At 52.7% G+C, this 23,437-nt stretch overlaps 1 protein-coding gene across 2 annotated transcripts; it reads left to right on the forward strand.

Moving 5' to 3' along the window:
• Positions 1–66: 66 nt before the first annotated feature.
• Positions 67–14,502, forward strand: PDLIM4 (PDZ and LIM domain 4). 2 transcript variants are annotated; one of them, XM_079145323.1, is made up of 7 exons: positions 67–236; positions 4,780–4,931; positions 8,671–8,752; positions 13,094–13,275; positions 13,489–13,652; positions 13,964–14,081; positions 14,197–14,502. In XM_079145323.1, exons 1-7 carry the CDS (start codon positions 144–146, stop codon positions 14,399–14,401), a joined length of 996 nt encoding a protein of 331 aa, XP_079001449.1. In that variant the 5' UTR covers positions 67–143; the 3' UTR covers positions 14,402–14,502. The 2 variants fall into 2 exon arrangements, with proteins under 2 accessions (XP_079001449.1, XP_079001450.1); XM_079145324.1 differs by lacking the exon at positions 13,964–14,081.
• The last annotated feature ends 8,935 nt before the right edge of the window (positions 14,503–23,437 follow it).

Here is a 23,437-nt window from a genome sequence, read left to right on the forward strand (position 1 = left end):
GCGGAGCGGGGGCGGGGGCCGGGCGGAGGGGGTACGGGCGGGCGGGCCGGGGGCGGGGCGCGGCAGCCAGGCAGGCGGCGGCGGCGGCCAGGCGGCGGCTCCTCGGTGTCCGGCTCCGGCTCCGGCTGCGGCTCCGGCCCGCGATGCCCCACTCGGTGACCCTGCGCGGCCCTTCTCCCTGGGGCTTCCGCCTGGTGGGCGGCCGGGACTTCAGCGCGCCCCTCACCATCTCGCGGGTGAGTCCCACGGCTGCGGGGCGGCGGGGCGGCCCCGGATCGAGACCCAGTTTCGCGGTTCCCCACCCGGGACCCCGTTCCCCGACGTGTCCGAGACTCGTAAGCGGAGGGTTGGCCCCGGTGACCCGCACGCGGTAGAGCTGCTTCCAGGCAGGGCAGAGCTGCCCCACCCCACTTCCCGCTGGGCCTGCTCACCCTGACGCGTGAAGATTACCCCAAAGTTCACACGCCAGCCTCCACGCTGCCCTCCTTTAGGGGGAGTCACTGAGGGTCGGGGAAGCACCCCAGACATGGGCCAGGAACCTGGACAGATCCACAGAGGCCCAGAAACTCTCCTCAGTTAGACCCAACCCTGTCTGAGGATTTGGAGGAAGGGACTGTGGACCCCTCTTCCCCTGTCAAGGGTCCCTGCCAGAAGAACTGGGTGACCCCGGGGAGGTCTGAGGTCTTCTCCAACTCTGAGAAAAGTTCATCCACTTCCCCACTCTGGTCTTTAGTCAGTCTCTTTTGTGACCTCAGTCACCCTAGAGGGAAGTGACCAGGAGGAATTTTTGGTTTCCAGGGAAGGGGAGATTTGACTATGAGGGTGTGAGACCTTCTCCTTAAAAAAAAAAAAAAAACCAAACCTGTGGCCAAGCAAGCCGCAGCCCCCTTCCTCAAGGTTCCCAGGGCCATGCCTTCACCTGGGTTTGGGACAGAGGAAAAGGAGGGGGCACAACCTTGGGAAGATGGCTCGTCTGAGGACAGAGAAGCAGAGGAGCAGACTTAGATCCTGTTTCAGGGGATGCACAGGAAACAAAGGGTCCTAGCCCAGGTTCCCTTGTTTGGGGTGGGAGCAGAAGAGAGGACTCAGTCATTGGTAACTTCCACTCTGGAGGGAAGAGGGGGAACCTAGGATCATCTAAGGGCATCCCTTGCCCCCACAGAGACTACTTTGGTCTTTGGGGACTTGTATGAGGGGAACTAAACCTTCACCCACCCTTTTGCCTCCTCTTGCCCTGGGAACTGGGCCTAATTTCAGAGACTTCTTTCCAGTTCTTGGAAGGGGATGGGCACTGTTGGAGCATGGAATCGTGGAATCCTGTTTCTGGGGGCCAGGGTGACAGGCAGGACCAGCTGTCCTAGGAGGCTTCCCACATCTGTCCTCACTGCCAGGTCTCTGGGGCTGAGTGAGGTGGGCCTTCAACACATCCAGGAGCCTTTCATCTTCCATTTCCCTGAGAGATCCCTGCTGTGTGTATGTGTGTGTGTGTGTGTGTGTGTGCGCGCGTACGCGTGCACGTGTGCTGTTGTGTCTGTGTCTGCCTGCGTAGTCATTCTGTGCGTCCACAGGGGAAGGCTGGTGGGGTGCTAGGCCAGCCAGGAGGCCAGGCACCCTGGGCGTGAGGCCGCTGACAAGCTCAGTGGCGGCTGCTGACGGCTGCAGGCGGCAGGGAGCTGAGACATCTGTTGCCCACGCGGCTGCCTGCCTGCCGAGGAAAGGCCTCCACACGTCACAGCAGCAGCAGCAGTGGCGGCGGCCTTGTTTGGCGCTGATCAGGATGCAGGCCCCTGGCAGGCAGGCAGTCTGGAAGAGGGGTTTGCCAGAAAGAGACCCCCCCACATCCTCCAAGTCACACAGCAGCAGACGAGGCCCAAGGAGCCAGGATGACTGAGCCTGGGTTTGGGTGGGATCTGGGAAGATTTACAGGCCTGGGAGGCACAGGCCACAGCTTGCCTAGCAGGTACCTTGGGGGCAAGTCTACAGGGACTGATGATATGTGGGAGTGTCCTCACCAAGGGGACTTAAGATGCAGCCCTTCCTGAGCTTCCAGACCTTCCTCACCCAGAATAAAGTAGAAATGGACAACTTCATGTAGGGCTGTAGGGAGGAAGCTGGCTGCCTGGCAGGTCTGGGGTTTGCAGTCTTAGCCCAGGAAGCCTCAAGGATTCGCAAGAACATTGTCTAGGGCTCATTCCCCACAGACAAACCATAATGACTGCTGGCCTTTCCAGAGCATCTGCAGTGTGCCAGGCCCCACCCTAATGGGTGTTGGTACCAGCACCTCCCCAGCAACCAGTCCCTGGAATGAGCCCCACCATATGCCCAGCCTGCAGTGGAAGTTTCACATGTCCAGATTGTCTCACAACAGCCTCTGGCCTCACATTGTAGCTGGGGACACTGCGGTGTGGAGAGAATAAGATAATGTACCCAGAGAAGCATAGGAGGGACAGGAACTTAGGCCTATCTGGTGCTTGCTGTGGCTGAATGGGACTGTATGGCCCTTTGTAGCTCCCAGCCCATCACAGCATCTGGGCTGGGTGGGGCAGGGACAGAATGTAGCTGTCATAGGTGAGGGGGCTAATTCATGTCTGAACCTCCCACCTGACCTCACCATCCCTGTCTTCCCTTCTTTCTGTTTATCCTGTGCACAGCAGCTAGGGGGATCCGCCTGAATTCAGTTCTGTCATATGACTCCCCTGCTTAGAATCCTAACCACTTAGAATTGCCAGCTTCTCCTCTGGGCCTACAAAGCCCTGCAAAATCTGGTCCCTGCCTCTTCTCTGACTTCATCTCTTTCACTTTCTCTTCATTAATGATGCTCCAGCCACACAAGCCTCCTTCTTTCTCTCCTGGTTGAGCCATTATACATGCTGTTCCTTCTACATGGAACACTATTTCTCTCCTTGGACACTCTTTCCCCTCCCTCTCTTTTTACAGTAAAACACAGTGGTTCAGAATATAGGTTTGGATTTGGAATCAGTTGATCTGGATTAGAATGCTGATTGGACTATTTATCAAGTAAGCATTTCTTTATACTTCTCTGGACCTCAGTTTCCTCATCTAGGAAATGGGCTGGTCTTGAGAACTAATGGGACAGTGTATATAAAGGTGGCTGGGAGAGTCACGGTTTCCTGGCCTCATGCCCTCTCTGACCAGAACTCCCCTAGCTCAACAGAGCTAGCCGTATCCCAGCCACCCCTGCTTTCAAGAACTTCCTCCGCCTACAGGGGCCTGAATGCACCCCTTGTGCTGGCTGAGTCATCTTGCAGCTAGCCACCCCCTGAGGAAGAAGACTCCTCTCCAGTGGGGATTGGAGCAAGGTGTCCCTGCTCCAAATCCCTCTTTCTTCATCTGTGAACAGGAATGGGAACAACCTCTGTCACACCAGTGAATGAGAGGTTGCTGTGAGCTAGTTATGGGTAAAGTGTGGAGCCAGGCCCTGGCACAGAGCGAGACCTTGAGAAGAGGATAGGATGGTGCCCAGTGGGCACCAGCCCTGAGAGAATAGGATAGTGCAGGTGCCCAGGCTCTTCAAGTGGACATTAATGGTGGGCTAAGAGTTGTGCTTCAGAAGAGGAATGTTCTTTGAGGCTGCCTATTTCAGGGCAGGTCAGCTTGGGCAGTGCCCACACCAGGCCGCTAGCCAAGGAGCTGCCAGCACTCAGCTTTGTCCACTTGCTATTGAGAACTGGCTGAGCTGAGCCTGGCTGGGCTTCCAGGAGCTCCCACCCTGACTAATATGACAAGGCCATGGAGGCTCTTGTGTTGCGGTGAGGCCCAGGCTGGAAAGGCTGGGTAAGAATGAGGGGGCCTCCAGTCTGTTTCCAAGGGCTGTGTTGGGACCAAGACAGTGTGAAGACTTCCCGTTGCCTGAATTCCCCTGGGTTGCTTACTCAGGTCTCTCTGTGAGTCTGCCCCGTCCCCTCCTCACATGGTTTTCATCAGATGACCAGAATGGTAAGAGTCTCCAAATGTGAACACTGCTTGACCCTGTGTGGGGTCAGTAGTGACACTGGGGTGTCCTATAGGGGAAAGTGGAGGTGGGATTGTGACTGCAGAGTGCAGGCTGCCACTGGAACTGGATGGCCTTAGTCACCTTCCTATATTAACTAACATGAACCACGTGAGGGGGGAGGTGGTCGTGGGGACACACAGTGCACTCCCAGAGAAGTGCCCTCTATTCTGAGACCTAGAGGAGGAGGAGGAAGCTAGTATGTAGGGTTTGGGAGTCAAAGGAAAGAGCGTGGCAGGCAGAGGGAGCAGCACTTGTGGAAGCCTGGAGGTGGGCGCTGTTGGTGCCTGTGAGTGCCCACAGGCATTCAGATGGGCCGGGCGGATGGCAGGGAGGTGATGTGTGGTGGGGAGGAGAGGGAAGTGGGCTCTAAGGAGCTGCCATACCGTCTGGCTGAGTGGGGCATTGTCTGTGTTCAGGATTTGTGACATGTCCATGCTCTTTATATATCTTTGAGCATATATGTCCCTGTGTGTCCATTGCTTATCTTTGGGTATATGTGCAAACTGGAAAAGTGACATCCCACTTTTCCCTGGTCAGAGGAATCCCTTCTTATAAACCTTCACAGCCCATCTTGCCTCTAGGTGCTGGAGTTAGTGTTTTTAAAAACAGAGGCTGCGACACAAGGACCTCAACCAGCCTCTTGGTTTTCCCACCCCGGGGTCACACGTCAGTGAGGCCACGCTGGCCAGCTTCTGAAGTTGGAGGAGGTCTAGAGTAAAAGACTGAACAATGACTGTGCCAATCTCTGGCTTGTCTGCCCACAGGTCCATGCCGGTAGCAAAGCTGCGCTGGCTGACCTGTGCCCAGGAGACCTGATCCAGGCCATCAATGGTGAGAGCACAGAGCTCATGACACACCTGGAGGCACAGAACCGCATCAAAGGCTGCCACGATCACCTCACACTCTCTGTGAGCAGGTACACCTAGGGCAGGATGGGCCAGAAAGTGGGGAGGAGTGAGTCAGGAGAGTTATGGGCAGCCAGTGTCCAGAGTGAGCTGGGCCTCAACATAGCTTCTCTGCTCTACTCCAAGGCACCCAGCCAGGCCCAGTCCTAGAGGGTAGTACTTTCACTGGGGCCTGTTTAGAGCTGGAGGAAGCTTTGGGATGGAAGAAGTGCCTTTCAACTCAAGGATAGAAGTGTGTTGGGGCACTTATGGTAGTTGTTGTAGGCAGCAGAAATAAGACCTTGAGTCACCTGTGGGACATTTACACTTGTACTTTCTCCCACCCTGAGTGACCAGCTTGATGACTATTTCAAAACAGTTTTTGTGTAACAACTCATTTACCTTCAAATCTACTTATAAAAGTAATTGCAATGTAAGCCCCATTTTATGGATAAGACAACTGAGGCCCAGAAAGGTTAGAGGTTGCTTAAAGTCACCCAGCAGGGCAGTGGAAAAGCAAATTTGACTTCAGTTATGTCTCATTCCTGAAGACTCCAGTCCCTCTACTTGACTGCCAGTCAAGTTGCCCTGCCTGTACTATACCCACCATGGCCCATGCCTCTGCTCTGGTTAAATCTGAATTTGGAACAAGCTTCCTGCCATGGATTATGTGTAATGCTGTGAAGCCCATCATGAAAGGGAACCTAGGAGTTCATCAAGTTCCTCCTATGGCAGGATGAGGGGTCCAGTCCCTTTGCCTTGCTCAGGTCTGGGGTCTTTAGTCAGCTCCGCTGGGCAGATATCCTAATCCTTGCTAACTGCGGTCTCCCCACCCCTGCCTGGATCCAGAAAAGTCAGACGTAATTGCTCAGCTCTGCCACGTTCACTGCTAACAGGGACTTTCCACGACCCCCTATGGAAGTGTGTGGGCGAAACTTCCCCAAACCACAACACAGCTAACCAGGCCTTACAGCTGGCAGGACAGGAGGTGATCCATTGGCTCGAGCCTTTAAACATGGTGAGAAGGTCTATGAGATAATCCCTGTCTGTACCTGGCCCATAACCAGGTCCAGGTTGGGATTAGGACCCCCTGACTGTGACCTGGGCCCTGAGTGGACCCAGCTGCAAGTCCAAGACCTTGTGCACCCTACCCAGCACATGGCAAGGACACCCCAGCCTGGGCGAGTTCAGCAGAGCTGATCCTAAGTCAGACTCTGGAACCTTAGGTACCCCGGTGACCTCCACGAGCCTGGGTTTCCTTTCCCATAAAATAGGATCACGTTCATCACCCTCTGCCAGACTGAGGGGCGGCTGGTTGGGGGAAATGTCAGCACTGTGAACTCTGAGGCCTCCCCACTTGGCTGGGTTCCTGGGCCCTGACTCACCTCCGGCTCTGCTTCTGCAGTGAACAAGGGCAGCCCTGGTGGTAGTGGAGTTGGGGAGGCTCACAAGCAGTCTGAGTCAGGAGATTCCCAGAGAGAATGATGTCAGGGGAGGGTGGCCGGGTGGAGGTCCCCCTTCCTTCCTTCCTTCCATGCTCATTTGTTCCAAGCCAGTCATGGAAGGAGCCCATGGGCCCACCGACCTGTTGTGCTGTGAGCATAGCAGTCTCAGAATGCCATCTGGCCACAGAGCAGAGAGCATATTCTCCCAGTCACAGAGCTGAGTTCCAGTGCCACTCTGCACTTGAGAACTATGCTGTCCTACAGCGGGAGCTTTACTCTCTGAGCCCTGAACTTCCTCATCTCTAAAATGGGGACTGCTTGTGATCTGGGCATTGAATGGTGATGAAGTACCAGGCCTGCTCAGTCAGATTGAAAACCCAGGTCTGGCCCTCCAGCCCCTGTCTCCAGCCCTCACACACGCAGACTCTAGGGGATCAAGACATGGGGCCACATTGACCCTGTGGCCCAACATTCCTTCTCCTGGATACCTTCCCACCTGCAAGGACTCTGATTCTATTCTCTGTCCTGTCTCCTATGCCAGGACCTATGCCTGAGTCTTATGCCTGGTCCAAAAGACCCCTTCTACCTGCAACATGGACTTTGCAGAGGATCAGCCTGGTGAGCTGGCTGGAATGAGCAACTCTGAATTCCCACTCCTGGATTTCTACCCAGACCAGCTTCCCTACTGTCCTCTTTGTATACAGGGCTGTAATCTCCATCTCCCTGACTTCCCATGGAGTAAAACTTGTAGTAAAGGCCCAGCTTCTCTGCTAGGTTATTTTGTCCTGCCCCAAAGCCAGGCATTCAACCATCTGAGCTAATCCACAGTTTTGGGGTATGTTCTATAGTTGCAGAATCTTTCTAGCATCAACTTCAGTCCTGAAACTGAGAGAGTTTCTTTTGCCCATCACGTGTGGTCCACAGTGCTTTTACACAGCCCAACCATTGGTTCTCATTTTTTGTTTACAGATGGGCACATGGAGCCACCTGCCCAGTGTGAAATGGAGGCCCAGGATGGGGGCTAACCATGACTAAACCCTTCATTCTTAGCTCATGCCTTGGGCCACCTTCCTGGCTCTGGGCATTTTGTGCCCTCTGACCTTTAGACCTTAAGCTTGCACTGCCCTTCTGGGCAGAACTTTAGGAAAATATAAAGCCAAATAGCCATAGCTACCCAAGATGCTCCCACAGAGTTCTGAGTAGGTAGAAACCACAGTTAGAGCTGAGTTAGGGCAGTCGCTTGAGAGCTTAGCTGAGGGGACTAGAGACAGGTGTGGGGAAGGGGTTATTGCCCTGTGATGGCACAGCCCTGATGCCAAGGGCCTCACGAAGGCTGTGCCTGCAAAGATCCAGGGAAGGGGCAGAGGTGAGGAGTGCAGAGTCAGTGTGGCCTACAGCTATAGAAAGGTTGTTAAATCCCTCAGCTGACAAAAGGAGAGGCAGGATTGAGCTTCCAGTCCCGTTGGAGTTCTCAAGAAGCCCCAGGAGTCCTCTTGTTTGGGAGACATTATTTCTATTTAGTCTCTGGAGCCTCACTTCACACCCTCCTGCCTGTCCAGGCTCCCTGCATCCTCCTGGCCTGCCTCCTCACAAAGCTACTGAGCGGCAGGGCTGGGCCTCAGGCCCGCAGCCTCAAGGCCTGCCTGCCCTGCTTATGGCAGGTTTACGATGTTTTTCTCCCTCCTGAGTGGTGTTTGGCTTTTGGTTTCTATGGCGAAGCAGGAATTTCCTAATGGCCTGTTTCCCATCTGGGTTGGGCAGACATTGGTGATGACTCTGCCGGCGGGCGGCAGCAGCAGCAGCAGCAGGAGGGAAGGCGCACCCCTCCGAGCCTCTGCTTTGCTTTCCAAGAGCTGACCCCCAACCCCAGCCAGGGGCTTATGGATAGCCAAGGGTTGAGTGGATGGGCTCCTAGCTAATCCACATGTGAGGCCTGCTTGCCCTGCCACAAGCTGAGCCTCTTTGAGTTGAGTTTCTTTAGGCCACAGAGAGGGTAGAAGTGTGGGGACACTGAGAGAGGGTAGAAGTGTGGGGACACTGCAGGGCCTCTGCTTCAGTCTTTCCAGGACCAGACCAGAGAGGCCAGGGCATCTGGTAGGGAAGGGAGCACACAGCCCCACCCCAGGAGAGTGACAGATCTAGACTTTTGGCTCCTTGCCTCAACAGACACCACTGTGGTGCAGGGAAGGTGCTGGGGTAGCATCTTTCTCCCTGCAGGCCACAGGCCTGGTGCTGGGTGGCTGTTGACCCAAAGCACAGCCCCTTTTGGTCCTGGTTCCCAGGCATGTTAGGCAGATAGAACTGACTATCCCAATTCCTGCTACAGGCCTGAGAGCAGAAGCTGGTCCAGTTCCCCTGATGACAGCAAGGCTCAGGCACACAGAATCCACATCGACCCTGAGGCCCAGGTATGTACAGACACTGCCTGACCTGGCTTGGCTCAGAGAGAGCCCAGGGTAGAGGAACTAGGAATGGTCCAGGTTCCCAGCACTGGCTGTCTTCATCATGGCTCTCAGATGCCCAGGACAAAAACTAAAGAAGGTTCCTCTGGGCCATGCCCATACCCCATCCCATATTCCTCTGATGATGAGCACCTGCTGGGGGCTCTGTCTTTATTCCAGGCAATCCTGAGTGTGAACAAAGTTTCCTGTGATGAGCAGGGTCTGAGCTAAACCTTGGCTCAGGGTTTCCATCCGCCCAGCTGGAATTCATCCTGGTACCCAGTGGTGCCAGATTAGGTAGAAATCAACAGGCTTGGCAGAGGACTGTGGGAGATGGGGTGGGGTGGGGTAGCCTCAAGCTATGGGGTGATCTCAGGCCATGGGACACTCCTTTGTTTCATCCTACCCTTGGATACCCTGTCCAGGCTGAAGTTCTCTCTTGGCCATCCCGTGGTTATAACGTGCTGCAGGTCTGTCTGCTCAGTCACCTTTTTGTGTTGTATAAGAATCACAGCTTATGGCACTGTCCTCAGGAAGAGTGAGGAAGCCAGGCTGCTCTAGGACCTTGCCTTGCCATGGCCATGAAGGTAGCCAACTGAGCAAGAAGGAGGTATCTAGAGCCAACTTGGCATCTCTGACCACTGAGTTTGGACAAGGGGGAGAATGGGCTTATTGGAATGTAACCAGAACCATGAGACCCTGCATATGAGGCCACAGACTCCAGGGTCTGCTTTTGTCCTCTCTTTCCAAATGGGAAAAAAGGGACCAATGCAGGAAGAGGAGGCTTCACCCAACCAAAGGAAGGGATCCGCTCCTGCTCCTTCCTCATCAACAATCCCCATCTCACTCTGACCTTTGCCTCATCCCTTGCCTCAGCCAGTATCCCTCAGGCCAGATGTTTATCCCAACCACAGAGTGCCCATTCTGGCAGAGAGACACTTAGAAGTCCTGGGATAGGAGAAGCTAGGGGCCAAGGGAACCCAGAGTGGACACATGACTCAGCCAGGGGTCAAAGAGGGCTTCCTGGAGGAGAGGTATCCAAGTCCAGACCTGAAGGCCCAGGAAGAATAAAACAGGCAAAACAGTGTGGAGAGAGGAAGTGTGCTCAGGAAGCACATACAAAGGCCCAGGAGTGAGATTGTGCACTGCAGGTTCAGAGAACAGAAAGGTCTAAGAGGGGGCAGGTGGGAGGGGAAGGAGGGCAGAGGCAAGAGATCAGGTGACAGAGCAAGGCCACAGGAAGGCTCTTGGGTTCCTTGGTCCAGGGCCTCAATGGTTCTTGCAGGGATTCATGGCTACATCTATGTCTCAGAGCTTTACCCCTTGACCCCATGGACCCAAAGCCCTTGGGGTAGCAGTAAGCCTGGCAGATTTGGCATGGATGGCATAGATGAATCAGCCAGGCTTGACACGGGCCAGGCAGAAGGGAACAGCATAGTGGAGACCCTTAGAGCATGTGTGAGGCCCAACTTCCCTCTGATATGGCAGTGCCAGGATGGACAGAACGGTGGGCCCGAGCTTTGGAATTTGGAGCTCAAGGGTGTTTAGTACTCCCAGAGAGGCTTAGGGCCAGTGGGCCTGGGGGGCTAGAACTATAGAGCAGCTCCCCATGTCTCTGTGCTCTTTCAAAGACCAGGCTGCCAGTGGCTCAGGCTAGAGGGGGAAGGATTTTCCACAAGCAACAGGACAGCCCATCAGCTGCTGTCCCCCTTTTGTACTTAAAAGGTCATGGACTCCAGGGGTGGTGACAAAAACACCCCTACCCCGCCTTCGCAGGGATGTGTCCTCACCATCACAGACACAGGGCTCATTGTCCGAGTGCTGCTCCCACCCTCTGCCTGTGGGGGTGGGGCTAGCTGGAGCCATCAGAGGAATAGGAAACTACAGCCACCATTAGCCCCAGGACCAGCATAAGGTGCCCCCAGCATGCCAGTGAAATGGGACAGGGCCAATGAACTTCAGTCCTGCATTCCCCTTAGGGCCATAGGAAATCCCCCTCTTCTCAGGCCCCTTGTGGGAACACAGGAGACACTTGGCCAACCCAGGGAGGAAGGAGGGTAGTGATGAGGAAAGGATTCATGGAGGGGATGGAATTTAAACTGAGAACCTGGAGATGGGTAGAAGCAAGCCAGGTGGAGCAGACAGTACTTGCACCCCCAGCCTGTCCTCTCCAGTCCAGCAGAGAGCTGGAACGTGGCCACAGGAGGTGCCACACACTCTTGTGCACTCAGCATTCACCTCCATCCAAGTTGTGTATCCCAGACTCTGATGCTGGTCTTGTGGGAGCTGGTGAGTCGGCAGGTAGTTACCCCCATTCTGCTGAAAAATCCACTGAGGCTTTAATAAGCAAATCAGCAGTAGGCTGGTGCTCAGAGCTGGGGTGCATGTGTTACGAGGTGCACCAGCACAGGAGAGGGCAGATCCAGGAATGGGGGCTCAGGAGTTCCCCTGACAGCCACTCAGTCAGCGGGCATTTGCTGTGTTCCAGGAACCATGCTTTGTATATAATTTCCCTTCAAGGATAGAGACCCCGGTTCACAGATGAAGAAAGGTTCAGAAAGTTGAAGTGATTTGCCACATTAGTAAGTGATAGAGCTGGGATTCAAATGAAAGCTGAGTTCACCACTGAGTTCAGCTCTAGAGAGGCTGCTGCATGGGTGGCCGTGGGAGTGGCAGTAGCTCTGATGACCCTGCAATAGACTCCCAGACCCTGCTGTGGGGGTATGAGGGCCTCCATCCTCCCAGCTTCTGGTTCATCCTACTCCCACTCCCCCTTCCCATTGAAGCCTCCTCCTGGAGGCCCAGCCCTACCCCCACCTACCGCAGCCCATCTGGTCCCCATTAGAAGTCAGTCCTGCCTGCCTGCCTACCCGGCAGACACATGTGTGAGAGGACTCAGGTTTCTCTGGGGCTTTTTCATGGCGATGGGGTCTCACTGTTGCTGCTTCTTCTGCTACATTGATAGGGGCCCACCTGGGCAGCAAGACTCCCTTTTGTCTGTTGCAGGGGTAAACGGGAGGACCTGCATACATCTGTTGATCCGCCCATTTCCCAAGCACCCCCTTTGCAGAAAGCAGGGGCAGTCAGGGCAGAGCCCTGCAGGCTCCACTGTGCCTGATTCTGTGGGCTGCCTGAGTGCAAGCCAAGCTCCTTCCGCCTGTGGTAGGCATCCTTTCCTCCCCAGCCAAACTCCCTGTCCACATGACAGAGCAGAGAGGTTTACCTGTCACCTCCCAGGCTGAGGCTGAGACCTACCCCCATGGCCTAGACTTGAACCTCACCCTAAAATCAGGCTGCTTTGGCTGCCAGCCCAGTTTCAGCCACAGAAGCCACCATGGCCTCCCCTAGGGTGACCAGAGCGGGCTCCAAGTATATGATATCATTGTGTGATTAGGTATATGTATGTGAACTGGCTGGTGGTATATATTGTCCTTACACCCAGGTACATCTGTAATGTACTTGTAAGAGTACCCCATTCATACTGCTGTGGGTATGTTGCGTGACTGCAAGCCGAGGATAGCACAGCCCTGGACTCTGTAGGGACGAGACCCCCAATCCCCACTCAGACCCACACCACAGAGATACTGCCCTGTCTTCGCAGCTGAAGGTGCATGCTCAGGGCACTCGTCCTGTTTCTGCACTGGACACTGGGTAACGGGGTAGGGAAACTTGAGTCCTGTCCAACCTCTGCCCTTCATCTGCTGTGCCTAAAGAAGGATACTTATTGTGACCTGGAAAGCAGGAAACGGGGGTACAGGTGCAGGCCCTGAGGGGCTGACCTCGTGACAGCACTCTGGAGAGCCTCAGACTGCCCTCCAGAGGGTCTTGGACATTCAGTGATTGAGGATCTTTCTGGCTATAGGAGTTACCTTTTTGTGTTCCCAGCTATGGGTGCACCAGGTGCCCAGCACAGTTCTGGCAGTTGGGAACACTGCACCAGGACATCTCTTCCAGGAAGCCACACACTGCATAGCCATCCTGGTTTTAAAAGGCTTCTTGGAATAGGCTTGCCCCAACACAGTTCCTCACAGACACTGGTGGTCAGAACTGCCAGAGCCCATGAGCTTGGGTTGAGTGTCAGACACTCCAATATTTGTGTCTGACTTTCCATTGGCACTTCTCATTTCTGTGATGGCTGAACTTTGCCCAGGCTTAACCCTTTCCCATAGATACCTTTCCTGGCTGGGCACCATAGCCCAGAGCTGCCAACATCCCCCAAGACCTAACATAAAGGATGGTAGCGGGTGGTGAACAAGGAATGGCCAGAGGCCAGAGGGTCTCCCAGTACCTTAGGCCTAACTCTCACAGGATGGCAGTCCAGTGACCAGCAGGCGGCCCTCAACCACCGGGATTGGGCCAGAAGATAGCCGACCGGGCCTGGGTTCCCCGTATGGACAGTCACCTCGCCTTCCAATCCCTCACAATGGCAGCAGCAATGAGGCCACCTTACCAGCCCAGATGAGCACACTGCATGTGTCTCCACCCCCCAGGTAATGTGGAGACTTGGCCTCTGTAGCCATACCCAGATATCATCCTGATCCCGGATCCCTCAAATCTCACCAAGGCCCATCCTGACCTAACCTTTGATCCTTGGGTCTCATATGGTTACATTCTGACTCATAAACCTCCCTAGTCCACCAAGCCATCAGAGCAAAGGCTGAAATTGCAATCCTGGTCCTCTTTTATCTCTTTCTCTTCCCCAGTGCTGACCCAGCCAGGGGCCTCCACAGGAACCGGGACTGCAGAGTTGACCTGGGCTCAGAGGTCTACAAGATGCTACGGGAGCCTGCCGAGCCAACCGCCACAGAACCCAAGCAGTCAGGCTCCTTCCGCTACTTGCAGGGCATGCTAGAGGCTGGCGAGGGTGGTAAGACTCCTGACACCTCACCCTACCTGCCTTCCCACTCCCTGCCATGACCTGGTCTTGGCCTCACACCCTGGACTTACCCTGCACCTCCTGACTATACACCCCTCCCCTCCTGACTATACACCCTTCCCAGCCATCTGCCCCTCCTGGATCTCCACAGCTCATTACCACACCTTCGCCGCACCCTTGCCTTCTGATTCACCTTGTCGCTGCCCCCTGCCCCACACCCATCCCCAGTCTTGGTACAAATGGTGTCCAAAGCAGCACCCTGACCTCTCCCACTGGGCTCATGCCTGCAATCTGGGTTTTAGGGGAGCGGCCTGGGCCTGGTGGCCCCCGGAATCTCAAACCCACAGCCAGCAAGCTGGGCACTCCCCTGAGTGGCCTACAGGGGCTGCCAGAGTGCACGCGCTGCGGCCACGGGATTGTGTGAGTACCTGCCCTATTGGCCTCACTGCCACCCCAGCTCTCCAGGGCCCTGGGCACGAGCATGCTGGAGAACCTGTCAGTCATCCAATGCTGTCTTCTCCATTTCTTCCATCAGGGGCACTATCGTCAAGGCTCGGGATAAGCTCTACCACCCAGAGTGCTTCATGTGCTGCGATTGTGGCCTGAACCTCAAGCAGCGCGGTTACTTCTTCCTGGATGAGCAACTCTACTGTGAGAGCCACGCCAAGGCACGGGTCAAGCCGCCCGAGGGATACGATGTGGTAGCCGTGTACCCCAATGCCAAGGTGGAACTCGTGTGAGCCAGGACCACCTTCCCTGCCCCTCTTTCATTTAATGCCCCCATGTGGCCCATGTAAATATGTTTCCCTGGCCTCTCTAATAAAATCCTTTTCTTGAACCAGTCAGTGCCCTAGCCTGCCAATGGCTCCACATACTGTAAGATCCATCCAGGTGTCCCAGGCATGTCCAAGGCACTGGGTGGCAAGGTGAGGGAGGGAGCACCATGCTGCCCTCACGGGGGCAGAGGTCCGTACCCTGGGTGACTGGCCGGCCTGAATCACAAAGGGCAGCTTTATTGATATGCCTGGGGGACCTGCAATGCACCAAGGGGTCTGAGCTGGGCCGGGTTAGGGAATATGTCAGCAGAGAACCAAGAGATGAGGAAGGCAAGAGCTCTACATGGTGATAAATGAGGATAGTGAAGGTCCTGTGTGGTCGTCATCAGCAGGAGGAAACAGGGGCAGTCCCTGGCAGTCTCCAGAGAGATGAGACGGCCCAGCGGAGTGCAGGACTGAGGGAGAACACCCCATGACCACTTCTGGGAGTTCTCCCCTTTGGGTCCCACAACCCACTTTATTCTTGAGACCCCTTTCTCTCCCAGCAGGGGGCGCACTTGATTCCCCCGCCCTGCCCCCAGGAGAATGAGAGAGAAGGCAAGTTTCAGAAAGAACAGAACACCCACCCAGGACTGTGTTCCCCTCCAGGATGCTCCAAAATGGAAGGGAAACTCCACCCATCCTCAGAGGCACCCCAGTTACCATATGGTGGGTCGGCCTTGGGCCTTTCGCCTGGTGGTTGCACACACCAGTACTAAGTTATGCTTTTTAAAAGTGTAAATGGTAATTGAGTTTTTGAGTGGCTATTCACAGCCAACTACATTTCCTGGATTCCTACTCTGTGGTTTGCTTGCTCTGTGCAAGAAACTGACTATTTAGTTCCTGGTTATTTAATGAGCCCAGATAACGTACATTTGTGCTATTTTCGATTTTGTGCTATCATGAACCACAAAAGGCTCTTATCAATTCACACTCTCACAGTCAACATGCAGTAGTACCTGTTTCTCCCAGTTCTTGTCAACACAGGATATTTTCATGTTTTTCAGCCTGAGAAGTAAAAAGCAGCATAGTTGTTTTAATTTCTCTGATTACTAGTGATGAGCATTCAGTCATTCAACAAACTTTTACTGTGTGCTTGCTGGGTGCCCTCTGCTGAGAGAACAGAAGGGACAGAGTGGGCCTCACTCTATTCGAGCAGTTCCTGTTGTGTATGGCCCTAAACTTTTCACCCATTCTTTCAAAGTTTATTTAACTTAATAATTGGTAGGAGCTTCTCATATTCTTTGTAAGAATCTTTGTTGCCAGTTTTTATTCCTTTGATCTTGTTGCTGTACTTGTGACAATATCACACTGTTTTAATTATACCCTGTTAGGACTTAATAGCTAATCTGTCCTCCTTGTTCTTCATTTACAAACATGTCAAGGTTATATTGCACATTTCCAATTGTCAGTTTAGACTTAGTATGTCAGGCTCTGGGAAAGCAAACGTCTTTGAACCGTGACTGGGGTTTCCCTGAGTCTAAAGAGAGAACTGGCTTAGAGTCCCAGGAAAGAATCATGACCTGTACTTATTCTGCATTTATTCAAGTGTATATATATATATTTTGGGCGGCAGGGGTTGGGGGGACCAAGGATTGAACCTATAGGCACTTAACCACTGAGCCGCATCCTCAGCCCTTTTTTATTTTTAATTTCAAGACAGGGTCTCACTAAGTTGCTTAGAGTCTCACTATGTTGCTTAGAATTTTGCTAAGTTGCTAAGGCAAATTCAAGTTTGCTAACTCGAATTTGTGATCCTCCTGCCTCAGCCTCCTGAGTCATTGGAATTATAGGCATGCACCTTTGTACCCGGCTCATAAATTTTTATTTCCATTTTCTTTACATAAATCTTGTGCTCCTGGTTAAATTTGTCCTAGGGATTCCTTTCAAAGGCTCCTTTTGTTCCTTCCTTGAGGGAGCACTGCTCAGGGTGGTGGGCAGGTGCCTCCAAAGAAGTGAGACCAAGACAGTGGAGCTGGAGTTCTTGGCCCCGGATCTGCAAGTGACCTGGGCTCCTCCTTCCCAGCCCTGTTTTCCTTCCACTTCGTGCACTTTGAGTCCCCACATGGCTTCTGGCCCATGTGCACCTGCACCTGGACACATGTACACTCAATCACTAAGTCATTCCCTGAGGCCACCCTGCTATAAGGCGGGACATTGGAAGAATACACCCTTCTCTCCCCGCCTAGCCTCTCCCTTGGACTTGGTGTCAGCCCCACCTGGTCATAGACCCAACTGGAGGCCAACTGGCAGGCAAGGAAGCCATTAGCAGTAGAAGCAGCTGAGAAAGTCCTGGGAGCCACTGGCACAGGCTTCCACCCTTCATCCACACTCACCCACAGAAACTCAGCTCCCCACTTGCACCCCCAGGGCAGACCCACCAGCTCTGGATGCTCACCTTAATCCTGGGACTAACACCCACATGAGCCATTCCCAGGACATCAGCTCTCCCAAAGCCAAGAGTTTCAGCCCTGTAGGACTGTGGGTCCTGCCAGGGCATCCTGGTGGGAGGTGAGTAGGATGGAGTGGGGCCCAGAGCTGCCAGCTTGATTTGTCCATTCCCTACTTCAAGGTCCAGTCTCTTCCCAATCTCCTGGGCTCCTCTTCTGCCCAGGGTCCCAAGATGGGCCTAAGTGTGGTGGACCATGGAAAGTTTGGGACAGATCCTTGTGAGACAGGTCTGTGTAGCTCACAGACCCAGTTGAGAGACAGTCAGATCCAGGATCCCCAACTCAGGACCCCAGCCTACAGAGCTCCGACCCATTTACTGTTGCCGCTCCTGGGGTGAGGGGCCTTTAAGGGCCTTGGAAGCAGAGACGAGGACCTCATCCTGTCCCTCCTCACCCTAACCATCTGGTCCTACCTATCCCTGTGTCTAGGGTTCTGCCTCCTAAGCATTGCTGGGACCCATCCTAGGGCAGCTGAAGGACTCCCTCTTTTACTTCTACCCTTCCCTGGCCCCCAGGGTGTTGGCCTGGCATTTAAAGCTTCTCTGACCTCAGGCCACTGACTGCTTTCTCTCGCCTCCTCTGATGGTTCACCATTCCCTGAGCCATCTGCCTTTCCTATCCCTCAGACCATTTCTCAAGCTCAAAAGCCTTTTCTTTTTTCTTCTTCATCAAGGAAACTTTTATACTCACTCTTCAAGGGTCAGCTCCACTGTCCCCTCCGCAAGAGTAATGCTGAGCCTTCCTAACCCCAGGTGGTCTGTAGTGCACTTCCACTTGTCTTCTGCCCCTCCCCTTCCGGTAGGGCTTCCTGCACAGTCTGTTTTCTTCTTGGATGGAGCCTAGCCTAGACCTACTGCTGTCCTGCCCAGACCAGGCACAGGGAGGTGCAGGGCTCCTGGGGCCAGCCCTTACTCTTACACACACACCCCTTACCTCTTACCACCTTCTTCCTCACCTCCCATTCCAGGTCTCTGCAAGCATATGTCCTCAGCCCTCCAGGGGAAGCTAGTCTTCAAGGGTGGTTCCCTTCCTCCTGCATCCTCAACCTCAATTCATTCAATTAAATATTTACTAAAATCCTACAATGTGCCAGGCATTGTGCTACCCTAGGAAAGCATTTTGAACAAACAAAATATAAGTACAGACTATAAGCAGGGCTGTGAGTGAAATAAAGAGGATGCTACTGTAGAGGATAAGGGATTGCTTCATATAAGGAACCTGGAAAGACCTCATAGATCAGGTGACATCTGAGCAGAGACCTGAGTGCTGGTGAGGGTGCATCTGTGTGGCTGTGAGGGGAAACTGCATTCCAGGCAAAGGCCCTGGGCAGGGCAGGGGAAGGAAGTGTGTGTTTGCTGTGTTCCAAGAGCAGCCCGAAGTGGCTGGAGTGGTAGACAAGGTCAGAGAGACATGGGGGTGGGAAGGATAACCATGCTGACCCTGGCAAGTCTTGGTAAGGACTTTGGCTTTTACTCTGAGATGGAAGCCAGAGGAGTGGCATGACCTGGACTTACGTTTTAACCAGAATCACTGTGGTTGCTGGAAGAGAATAGACAGTAAAGGGCAAAGGTGGAAGCAGGAAGAGCTCAGCTAGCAGGCGTCATGCATTCATCCCTAACTAATTCCTAACTAGCCCACTTCCCTGGGCCTCCAGTCCAAGCTCTGCTCTTCCCCTGCCCAGGGAAGTGTGACAGCTGTGCCTGGCTGTCCTGTCTCCTCTCTGCCCCTCAATCCTTTCTCCACATAATGGCAAAGAGAGGTTTTGTAAAAAATAATTTTTTTTTTTTTTTAAAGAGAGAGGTATTGTAAATGTAGTGCTATGACACTCTGTCTGTTATGGCTTCCCTAGCTTCTCACTGATCTTAGCACAAACTCTAAACTCCCAATCTCTGCTCACAAAGCCCCAGGAGTCCAGCCCTGTGGATCTCTATTGACCCCCTAGCTGGGGCCCCCATAATTCAGTGGTGCTGATTTCTAAATTCAACTTCAAGTCCTCCACCAGACTCGCTCTTGCAGGCTTCCATGACCCTCCAAGGAAGTTGAAACAGAAACAGTTCTTCCTTCTTGTTCTCTGAGTGACAGAAAAGCTTTATTACTCCCAGAGAGCCAAAGAAAAGGCCAGGGCAGGAGGAGCCCAGATGCTTCATACCAGCCCTCCCTTCCTGGACAAGGCCCCAGCCCCTCAGGTGAGCACTAGCTCAGTCCTGCATTCACAGCTGGCGATCAGCTGAGTTGAGGTGGGAATGTTGTGATCTGCACCATTATGCCCAGAAGACTGGCCTATGAGCCCAGAGGGCCACCCTGCCCCACCTGGAGAGTGCGCTGCCTCTCCCTTACTTCTAGGTCCTTCGGTTCAGCTATGCACACTCTGGTGATGCTCTGAACAGTTCATTCTTAACCAGGGTGACAGCTTCTTGTCTTTGTGTCCCAGGCCAACCCCCTGACTTGCTCTGCACAATTCTGGGTAATTTCCCATCTTGTCATTTCCCTTCATTAATCTGTGTTTCTCACACTCTTCTCTCAGCACCTCTGAATGGAGACAGAACATGTAAAAAGATTTGACGGTAGTAGAGGGTTCTCTGTTATAAGCGAGAACTGTCCCCTATGTCTCTCTACCACAACTGGGAAGCTAAATCTCAACCCCCACAGAACTAGACTTCATTTAGAGTCTGGCATGGGCCCATGTGTGGCTCTAAGGCAGACCAGAAATCCAGGACAGACTACCAGAGACCTCGATGGTCCTGAAGGGCCTGGGATCAGCCTTGGACATGTGTGCTCAGAAACCTCACTATCCAGCCAGTGAGTGGGTCTGTCTTCCTGTCAGATGGGGAGAGCCAAGCTCTAAGGATGATACCCCCAAGTCCCATTCCAGCTTCCTCACTGACAACTGAAGAAATGGATGGAGGGACACTCCACTGCTCTCCAGGGCATCTTCACTGGAAGCTGGAGCACAGCCATAGTCCCAGATGAAGGGAAGCCCCATGGATAATAAGTGTAATGAAGTGAAAGTATTCCAGGCCCTCCTTTCCAAGCTTAATGAACTGATATAATCCTTCTCTAAGCCTCGTATTGACCTAAAAGGACATATGGTTATTATTACCATTTTATGGATGATCTCAGGAAGGCTGACAAACTTGCCAATGTCACACATTCCCTAGCTAATCTCAATGTCAAGGGCAACCAGGACAACTGCATGGGCCTGTCTTCCAGGGAGAGTGCTGCATGTCCTTATAATGGTCTAATGGCACTGACTGGGCCACTTCAGAGAGGAGCAAACTTGTCTCTGCTTAGTAGTCACCAAAATGACCTAGAGTGAGGTTCAGCCTCCTGACTCCTCACACAGGCCTGGGCTCCCAACCATCCCTGGGGCATGGAACATAGAAGCTAGACTCAGTTAAGGAGACACAAAGAGCCTGTGTTGCTAATAATACCTGAGATAATCAACTTAAAAGGAAGAATGGTTTATTTGGGCTCATGGTTTCAGAGTTTTCAGTCCATGGTCACTTGGTCCTATTGCTTTGAGGCTGTGGCAGCACAATAAATCACGACAGGAGCACATGGTAGAGGAGGCCTGATCTCCTCATGGCATCAAGGAAGCAACCAGAGACAGGAAGGGATCCAGGTCCCAGTATCCTCTTCAAGGGCACATTCCCAGTGACCCAATTTCCTCCCACTAGGAGCCATCACCTCTCAGTAGTGCCAGGGCTAGGGAACACGCCTTTAACACCTGGTCTTTGGGGACATTCAGGATCCACACTACAGCATCCTTGAAGCTTTGGGTTTGAGTGTAGACAAGGCTGGTGCCCTTAACACCTGATCACCAACTCTGGTGTGAAAGTACACACCTCCACATCTGCTGGACTTGCTCCTGGGGTCCTCAGTGGTTCCTGGAGCTGCTGAGAGACAGATTGGAGTGGCCTTTTCCCAGCCCTCGGGGCTCTCTTTGCCTGCCTCATCTCCCACAGCAAGATTTCTGAGTGGGGGCAGTCTCAGTCCTGGTCTTCCTACGTAATGAGCCTTCTCTGTGAGTCTTCCTGTTTACTCTCCTGCCAGCCTGAGGCACCAGCCTCCAAGGTTCTGGCCTTCTCCCTTCATTCCTCTCCAGATGCTCATTCTCCAGAAAGCCTTGGGTTGATTGGGTTGCCTAATAACTAGACCCCTTCCAAACAGAAGGGCTTTCAGCTCAGTCCCACTGGATTTGGTCTGGGGTAACAGGGATCAGGCACCACCCTGGTCCAGCTTCTGCCCTACAGACTAAGTCTTAAGTACATCGTTCTGCTAGGGCTCCACCCTGGTTTGTCTACTTCCCAGCACCTGCAGTCACACCTACAGCAGATTTCTGCTTAGCCCTGCCTGATGAGCAGCTTCCCAATGGTGGTAGAGGGACATAGGGGGCAGTTCTCTAACCCTGCAAGCAACCAAGAATCCTGACTGTCTCTGCTCCCTGATAGCATTGTCCATGCCCCAGGATTCAGGAACTCTGCAGTTATGATTACTTCCAAACATGTATCTCCAGCTCAGGCTTCTGACTGAACTCCCACTAGATATCTCTACCCAGATGTCCCTAAGACACTTCATACTCAAAATATCTAAAACTTACCTCATCATCTTCTCTAAAACCTACTTCTCCTCCTATGCCCCCATCTCAGATAATAGATCATCACTCACCCACCACTCAGTCCCCCCAAAACTAGGCATTTCCCCTGCCTCCTACCCTCCCTCACCCCTGCCTCCAATCGGTCACCAAAATCCATCCTTGCCTCCTCCTTAAAAGTTCTAGAATCCATTTATCTCTTGGCCACCACCATCATCACCACTTAGATACCTACAACAGTCTCCTCCCTCATATCTCTATTTCCACTCTAGTTCCTCCCTTGGATTCTCAACAGAGAGATCTTGATAGAACACACATCTTATCAGATGCTACTCTGACTCTCATTCATATTTGAATTAAATCAAAACCCATTAAATGACTAAGAATTTTTAAAGTCAAGCATGTTATAATGTTTGCCAACCTTTCCAACCTCTTGATTTCCCCCACCGCTGGTCGAGTGCCCACAGGAGCAGGTGTATGGATTGGATTGCTTCTGTGCCAGGAGGTAGCCCTGCATTGTTAACTCCAGGCCTCCTTGTCTGGCACAAACAGAGTCAGGAGTGGGACCTATAGATGAGGTTGCTGGGGTCCTGCCTTCCTTATGATCCTGGCAGCACCCCAAAAGGGGCACACAGGCTACACCCTCTGTGGTCATATATATGACTTCAATGCTTGTAGCTTCAGATCCTCCAGGTCTATTGTTCACCCAGCCATCAATGTGGATACCAGCTACTCCAGGGTAGCATGACTCAGCTGTATTGCTTGCTTTTCACTCTCTGCTCCTGGCTTCTAGGAATGCAGGCATGGAACACCTACAGAATCCCACTGGGCTCTTACACATGTACAATCTGGAGGTGTGGGCGAGTTAACCCCTGATGAGGAAAACCTTAGACCATGGAGGATAGAAACCTATAGATGAATGTTCCCTATGTCTCAGCTTTAAGCAGACATTTCTAAAACCAATTCCCTTGTTTCCCACAGCTGTGAACCATCTGGCACTGCCCCCTTATATTGGCTTCCCTTCTTCCCTGCTTTACTCTCCCCAGTCACTTGCTCCTGTTCCCTTAGATCCATTCCCAAATGAACCACATACACACCAACCCTTGACATAAGCTCTGCTTTCAGGAGAGATTTCAGAGTAACACAGTTGATATCAGGAGTTGGCCCTGAAAGGCAGGCTGCAAGGAAGGGATTCTAGAACTGGAGCACTCACCTTTCAAACTGAGACAAGGACTTCACTCATTTTTAAATGAGATGACAATAACCCCAGGCATCCCTGAGTATCACTTCCCAAGACTCTTGTTCATAGCAGATTAAAATGAGATGCAAGCAGAAAGTGAATCATTGGTTTGTTTCAGTGTTTTTTAACCAGTGTTTTTTAACCTCCTCCCCAGGGGGCATTTAGCAATATATGGAGACATTTTTAAACGTAAATTTATTTTTTAACCGATACTTAAAAACATAGAAATTGTACATTGGAGACATTTTTTATTATCCTAAGTAGGGGAACATGCTACTGGAGTCTAATGGATAGAGGCCAGAAATGCTGCTGAACAGACTAAAGGTCACAGGACAGTTCCCCACAACAAAGAATTTCTGGCCCCAAATTGCCAAAGTGGCAAAGTTGAGAAGGCGTGATTATGGTACTTAGAATATATGAGAACATGGTGATCATAAGGATGGAGGAAGTACAGTGGCTTTGGTAATTGCTTTAGAAACCTTGAAAATAAATGACAGACTCAAGATAACCAACTATTAAATCAAAGCACACTGTGAAAGCCAGAGTCCTCCAGGGCAGCTTGAAAGTACTTTATCTCCTGCAGCCACAGGGCAAACTGTCCTGGAAATCAAGTCCAGGTTTTAATTGGAAGGGCAAGAGAAACACAAAAAAAGCTCTGTGAGCGGCCTTGATGGTTC

Source organism: Sciurus vulgaris (assembly GCF_902686455.1).
Source record: "Sciurus vulgaris genome assembly, chromosome: 6".
Classification (NCBI taxonomy): domain Eukaryota; kingdom Metazoa; phylum Chordata; class Mammalia; order Rodentia; family Sciuridae; genus Sciurus; species Sciurus vulgaris.